The 7,472-nt window shown below is 39.0% G+C and overlaps 1 protein-coding gene across 1 annotated transcript; it reads right to left on the minus strand.

Annotated features, from left to right (window-relative positions):
* Positions 1 to 1,520: 1,520 nt before the first annotated feature.
* fkbp4 (FKBP prolyl isomerase 4) lies at positions 1,521 to 7,419 on the minus strand. The gene is made up of 11 exons (XM_015044774.1): positions 7,059 to 7,419; positions 6,480 to 6,624; positions 6,252 to 6,394; positions 5,211 to 5,331; positions 3,826 to 3,982; positions 3,499 to 3,589; positions 3,338 to 3,421; positions 3,057 to 3,242; positions 2,789 to 2,932; positions 2,080 to 2,175; positions 1,521 to 1,963 (listed from the first exon to the last, which is right to left on the minus strand). The coding sequence occupies exons 1-11, from the start codon at positions 7,149 to 7,151 to the stop codon at positions 1,877 to 1,879; spliced, it is 1,347 nt and encodes a 448-aa protein (XP_014900260.1). The 5' UTR covers positions 7,152 to 7,419; the 3' UTR covers positions 1,521 to 1,876.
* Positions 7,420 to 7,472: the final 53 nt, after the last annotated feature.

Here is a 7,472-nt window from a genome sequence, read left to right on the forward strand (position 1 = left end):
AAGCTGCAAGTTGGGGACCAATTTCAGCTTTGTCTATGATAATTTCACTGACTACAACACATCTGCTTTCGGCTCCGACTGCTGTATTCTTTCACGGGTTAAGATGACAATAAAAAAATAATTTTCTTAAAAATTCTTTGATTCAAGAAGTTTTTAATTGTCATACCAGTTTGTTTGTGGTATGAGATTTGTCCTCAGGTCCCAGATTAAGAAATGTAAATTAATTGAATATTACATTGATATAATTTATTCAAGGACCAGCGCTTTACAACTCTTCCTAATACACAAAGGCTATTATTGCCTTGGGACCGAGGACAGCTTTCTTCTTCAATAAGTGATTTTACATAAGTTTTACTTCCACGTGGTGCGTTCTTATGATTGGCTGAAACAAAGATATGCTTGGTTGCTGATATTTCTCTTTTGGAAAAAAAACAAAAAAACACTTGTGGTTTGAGCCATGTCAGGGGAGTCTCACAATTCACAAAAATGCAGGGAAGTACACAGACCACAAGCAGTTTGTTAATCAAGATGCATTTGTGTTTTGCATTTAAAAAAAAAAAAAAAATACAACAGCGAGTCTTGTTCTGTTCATTTGTAAATATTGCTTTGTGCACACGACTCATCCTGTGAATCTCATTCTGTGCATTTTGTAAATCTTGTTCTATGCAATGGTAAACTGTTATGTGCATTCGTAAATTTTGAGACCGTTTTAGTGCCATATTTATCTTATTTTAAGCTTTGAGCAAAAACCCCTGTGGGAGGCATAAAAAAATGCTATTCCTGGTATTGCTGATTTAACGGTTTCTCAGTTTTTAAGAGTAAGAAGATCTCAATCAAGGAAAGAAGGGAAAGGAAAGTGCCACAGGAAACCTCAAAACAGACAAAGATATAAAAAAGGCACATATACAGAGTTCGTAGTGAACAGTTTATTATAAGTCTGTCAGGACACACCAAGCAGTGACTTCCCAACAAAGATAAACTCAAAAAAAAAGCTCATCTTACATTCGGCATCTACTTTAGCTTTTGTCCATGTAGGCACTGCTGACTAAAATGCAAAGGGTTTATGCACAGATTCCAGTTGCTTTATCAATTCTACTTTATAAATCTTTGTTGAGAACAGTACAGTAATCACAAGCACAACACTAGAAAAAAAAAAAAAGTACAAAGTCAATATTTTCGAAGGAAAAGTGAACAGTCCTGTACCCAAGGGCTTTAAGGGAACCCCACAATTTTGCTGAGAGAATATCAAAGTCTGTAAACTAGCCCAGACTGACGTTTTATCACATTGCCAATCCACAGTGCTGCTACATACACACTTAATGACATTAACATTCAAACCAAACCAGTTCTGTGAACACAATCATCCATACTCCAACAATTGATCAGTAGGCCCATGAGGAGGCTCGGATGGACAGCAACAACAAGGAATACGGGACAGAAAATGTTGGGGGGTAAATGGCGGAGCCCTTGACGGGTTGTAAAACTCTGCACGCAACACCTGGGATGCACTTTTCTTTTTCCTACCTACCAACGTTTCTTCAAAAATAAAAACAATTAAAAAAAACACATGCACAGTTCAGAGCTGTGGGCTTAAAGTGTTTAGAGCCAAGGGTCATGGCACACAATCGACTTATTAAATCCATTTCCCAGAGTGCTGCCAGCCGAAGAAGCCCCACTCATTCAGCTAGCTGCCACACCATAGAGCCTGGACACAGCGACATGTCAAAGACCCGCCCGAGGTCAGCGCTCTCAGTGACACTCATTCTCGCATATACATATATACACAACCATACCTTAAAACACAAATGGGCGGTTACAAAAGTCTAAGTACATTTGAACCATAATAACAGTTGCATCTTCATCTATGCTTTCCACTTTACTGAGTTTCCTTTTCCCCATTTTCAACCTCCATTGCCTCCTCGCCGTTCTCCTTATTCTCAGGTTTCACCTTCTCTGCTTCTTTCTGCTCAAAAAGGAAAACAATAGTCTTTATTAGTGCCTCTCCAAGGCACATTTTGATGATTTATGCCGCCCTCTAGTGGCAACTGGGCAGTTGTATGCAAAGAAAAATGCCCTCACCTTTGAATCCCTTTCAGCAAATTTCTGGAACATGTTCGCATAGATGCGTTTGTCCTTTTCGTGCTGCTCCTTAATGCGTTTCTGACACAGGACCACCTAATTTGACAAGGAGATAACCAGCTGTTTAACAAAACTACAGGTAAGCACCCAAAAGGAAACCAGTGAAAGTTGAAAGACATGTTTTGAAGTTCTGATAATAATTTTCAAATTAAATTTTTTTGACAGCTTTCTCCATGACACTGCATCTAATTTTAAAAAGGCAGATTAAAGAAGTCTCCTTTGCAGTAGGGCTGAAACGATTAATTGGACTAATTGTGATTAGCTTATTATTGAAATAATCAATTTATTAATTCAGACTCTAAAAAGGCTATCTGCTGATAAAAACAATACCATCATAGGAGTACTTAAGCCAGACCCATTCCCACCTATATAACATGGGTAAACCTATTTAGCAAATAATCAATAGAAATGTTAAACTGAATAATCAAAGCTAGTATAGATCCACTATGAGATTGCTTTTACCAAGCCTTCATTCTCAGTGGCTGAGAAGAAAAGCACGCAGAACTTTTCACATTTTATTTGTTGAAAACCAGCTTCCTGTCTACTTTATGTCCAAAATCCCAATAAAATGAAAGTAGAATTATAAACGAAGTGGTTTTAATGCGAAAATGGGCAAAACCTTATGAGGAATTAGTACTTTGTGTTATACCTGACTTTTTGCGGCTTTGTTGGAAGGATACAGCTGAACAACTCGCTGGAAATCATCTCTTGCCTTCTCAAATTCATTCATACCGAACAGCGCCTCTCCCCTTCGGAACAAAGCCTTCTCGTTTGTAGAATCCATTTCCAGGGCCTGCAACAGGAAATGGTGGGGTCTTTTTGAGATTTAAACAACTCACCTTCTGCAGAGCGCAAAAACCCTCATCTGAAAGACATCTGTTCAGTCTTCCCTTTCAGGAATTAGAGAAGTCAAATACCTTGTCACAGTTTTCAAAGGCTTTGTTTGGCTCATGCATTTTAAGGAAGCACATGGCCAAGTTCAGATGTGCAGCCAGTCGCAGGGCTTTTGCCTTCTTTTCATCCTCATCCGACAAGCCAGACTCATGCTCTAGCCAGGCAACAATCTTTTTGTACTGCACAGACGCCTGTTTGTATTTCCCATCCTGTAACAGAAAATCCCCGGGTCAGAAAACATAGCAAGGACACATGGAGCAATTAAATCCAGAATAAAATCTTTTGGCTTTTTAACAAAATGTACCTTAAAACACTGTGTTCCTTTCTCCTTGACAATACCGCTTTGCTCCAGCTTTTCCATTGTGTTCATTTCCCACGACTCCTTAGCCTGTTGGATAAAAATAAGTCAAATGTGAGGAAACTTGATCAACAACTACCCATCACAGATCTTTGTGATATGCTTACCTTCTCAAAGGCTGTTAGCTTAATCTTGTACTGCAACGTTGCGCCACAAGGAATACAATACCTTTCACTTCCATCACCCCCAAAGCCGTACCTATAAAATAAACACAGACGTTAAACCGTACACACACACTAATACCAATACCTGGGGGTAATTTAGAGACCACAAACCTCTGGTCATGTTTATGGACTGTAGCCCACTAATGTACAGACTGAACATGCAAACTCCATTCAGAAATCCCAGGCCAACCAAAGGCCTTCTTGCAGCAAGGCAATAAACAGTACCAATATTACACGAGAGACNAGATAAACTAACAAACATAATCATACTTAGGTTTCATAATGAAGAGTGCCTCTTCCCCCTGCTCCATGGCCATGATGGCTTTCTCCACACCGCTGGGCAAGCCAAAACTCTCTCCATCCCCAATCTCAAATTTCAGCTCCCTCTCATCAAAAACGCGCCCATCGCAGGTACCTTGAACAAAGACTGAAACAGAAACACTGGGATTAACTCGTGACAAACCTTGGGGGTGTGTACTACAAAGCAGGGCTGCCTTTGAAAAACTGTGTTTTCATTGCTGAAGTGATGCTGTGAAGCTGGTCATTAACTCAGAGTTTCAGACTCCGAACACATGCACGTTTGTGAAACACTGAAATAAGTGGGCCAATCGCAAAGAAGATGCAGGCAAAAAGTTGGCAACAAACCACAATCTTTAAGTAAATTATCCACAAAGAAAAAATAGGTTCAGTCATGCAAGAGGCAATATGTCAAATGCCTAAATCCGTTGGGTCTAAACTCTTCGCCATGCCGGCCATCCAGATGGAAGTACTTGTGAGCCAAATTAGGTTTTACTAAAACAAAACAAAAATATCTAAAGACACAAAAATATTTCCAGTTTAACAAAAAAATTCTTGAAATCTCAAACCTGTTTTCATGGAACACACAAAGGAGTCTAATTTCATAGAAAAGGAATTCATTTTCAAACTAAGACAAAAAATATGTATATTTTTCCTAACGAAAATACAATTCTATTGATGAAACTATTCTTCTGAAAATTATGTTTTTTAAAAATGTCCATCTGCACCAACAGTCTGCCAGATGTGACCGTTCAGAATTTATATTTGTAGATAAACTGTCTTTGTTTTAACTAAAGAAGGCTGAAATCCGTTGAAAACTATGGTTACTGAAATGCGTACCACCCAGAGCAGTTCTTACTGGTCTTCAAAGTGTAGCTAAACCAGTTTTACAACCTACTTTTAAGCATTTTTCTATTCAAGTGTGGATAATGAGAAAACTATCAGCTGACCTTTAAAATGTGAATATGCACACTTGTTCACTTCTGCATGAGGCCATGTGTTGCCACGGTTCATAAATTTGATCAAATCTATGAACCGGTTCATAAATTTTATCAAATCTATGAACCGGTTCATAAATTTTATCAAATCTATGAACCGTGGGATTATCACACTTCTGAAAATCTGATCAGCTCTTAAAAGTTTTCTTTTTCAAAAAACAAATCCGTCAGACTGCTTGATTTGTCATGTGACATGATACTTTACAGTGAATGAAGCAGAATGACACTGTTGGGGTAAAACTATTTAGCATAAACTTAAGATATACATTTTTTTAAATAAAACAACATATTAAAGATTTTGATTGACATTTCTTGTTATCTTAACTTCGTAATTAAAACCATCAACCACTCAAATGATACCTTCCACCACAGCTCCTTCATTGGGCTTGGAATAACCCTCTCCTTTAGTGATGATGCGCCGAATGATTCCTCCGTCTTCCTCCTCGGTTATGTCTTCCCCACGAAATTCAAACAGTTCCACCTGCATTTATAATGAATAAGTAAACATTTTGACTTTCCAGGCCAACAATAAGCAATAACACGTGGACCCAGTCCTCTACAGGCACGGGTGAGTTTACCGTTTCAAATGGCACCAAAGATTGTACGAAAAAAAAATTTGGTGAGAAATAACTAGAAGGCTTCCCATCATTCCTATTAAGAGGACACTGTAACAAGCATACAGTGACAAGGTTTAGAAAAATAAAATAACTTATTTAAATCATTAGATTAAAAAAGGAATACAAGAAATCTGAATGAGATTTATTAAAATAAGAACAGATTTTTATTTGGTGGTACCTTATTGGAAACAATATCAAGACTAACTTCACTATAAGGCTGTTGGACAAAGCAGAACGGGTCAATCGCATGCAATTTGATTGTCATTACTTTTTTAATACAAGATAATGGAGCACCAAGATCTGGTAGGAATTTTACGCGAGCTGGAGAGATCATTAAGGGCCCTCTTAGAAGTGCTGTCTGTGTTCTCATTACCAGGAATGCTCACGTGTGGCGGGACGCAGCAAAAATCAATATTTAAACTCAGAGCAGAGGTTTTAAAAGCTCTGTTGCTTTAAAAGAACAGAACGGCAAAAGATGCAATATCGGCATGACAGACAGTGGAAGCCTTTAGCTGCTGCTCATTTAAGAATTTTGCGTGAGTCCATGTACAAAACAATAATGTATATATTATGACAACATTAAAATAGCCTTTAAAATCAACATCTTAATTCAGCAGTCTTATGTATATAGACTTCTTTTCAGCTTTAACTGAAGGAATAAAATCATGATTTACATTTTCAGTTTAAATTTTGTTTTGTATTTTACTAAAAATGACCATACCAAGATAATCTAATATCAATTCCTGCCCAATTTGGATAAAAAGAAAAAAAGACTCAACTGTACCTCAAAAACAAGAGTGGCTTTGGGAGGTATTTTGGGTGGGCTGCCTGCAGATCCATAAGCATACTCTGGCTTGCAGATGAGCTGACACAGCTCTCCCACTCTCATTGTAGCCACGCCAATATCCCATGCCTTAATTACTTGACCTAAAATGAGAGAGAACTTCAATAACCCCGATAGTTGTGCAACTATGACTGAGAAGTATTGATGTCTTTTAGATAGCAGACCAACCTTTGCCCAGCTCAAAGGAAAATTTCTCTCCTCTGTCCCTGCTCGAGTCAAAATGTGTCCCGTCCAAGAGAGTCCCCACATAATGGACAAACACTTTATCACCAGTCATAGGGAAGTCCGTGCCTGTGCCTTCCCGTTTCACCAGCTGTAAGGAGAGACATTTGCAGAAGTTATGGAAAGCCGTTATCCAAAGCCAAATTTTAGTCTGTGTCCTGCTTAGCCACTGTACAGTTAAGATTCTGTACATCAAAAAAATTTTTTTTTAAATAAATCCATTCAGGATTGTTCTCCTGTATGGAGCGTAAATGGCTCGGTGCAGCACTGACAGACTGACTGTACGGATCCTTCTGGAAATGCACGCTGTTGCACTGCAAGTATTAAATTTCACCTTCATCCAAGAATCAAATGACATAAAAACGAATGCAGTGCAAAATGATGGGAATATACCGTTTTGTTGCGACTACTGCGGCTAGCTTGTACGTCCTATTTACATTGAAATTCTGTGCGTCATACATGCTACACGCAGCTAACATTAGCCTAGCTATTTCTAGCAGGAGTAAAAAGCACCAGTTCGTTTACCTTTAAAACACCTCCATCTTTCTTTGGTGTGATGTCTTCTCCCTCCATGGGCATGGTGTTTTGCCCCTCGCTGTTCTGCTCCTCTGCAGTCATCGTTTTTGGGTCAGATTCCCCCCTATCCCTACAACGCAGCACGAACTGACACTTGCTACCAACCACGCCAAGTGCAGCAAGCAACAACTAACGTCAACACAAGTAGTAGCAAAGGCTTCGTTTGGCTCCCCCGCTGTTAGTTCTTCTCTTCCTTTTTGCAATTGGAAATTAAATGCACTCTCAAATAACTACCCAATAATCCAGTTATCTGTGGTGTTAGACAGAGAGCTTCTAGTTCACGTTGGGCAGCTGACAGGCGCTTAGAGGAGCAGAGAACTTTCCAGACAGTCGACCTGGATCGACAGCGACGAAGGCGCTGTT

This window comes from Poecilia latipinna, unplaced genomic scaffold (genome assembly GCF_001443285.1).
Source record: "Poecilia latipinna isolate Pla-1442-1.1 unplaced genomic scaffold, P_latipinna-1.0 Scaffold689, whole genome shotgun sequence".
Lineage (NCBI taxonomy): Eukaryota > Metazoa > Chordata > Actinopteri > Cyprinodontiformes > Poeciliidae > Poecilia > Poecilia latipinna.

What these genes read in the sequence shown, in the direction of transcription:
- fkbp4 (XM_015044774.1), bottom strand. Translation starts at nt 7,151, where the DNA reads ATGACTGCAGAGGAGCAGAACAGCGAGGGGCAAAACACCATGCCCATG. An exon ending in TGAAGGAGCTGTGGTGGAAG is followed by an intron (nt 3,983 to 5,210) that starts GTATCATTTGAG and finishes TTTCTGTTTCAG; the next exon opens with TCTTTGTTCAAGGTACCTGC. An exon ending in TTGCTGAAAGGGATTCAAAG is followed by an intron (nt 1,964 to 2,079) that starts GTGAGGGCATTT and finishes CTTTTTGAGCAG; the next exon opens with AAAGAAGCAGAGAAGGTGAA.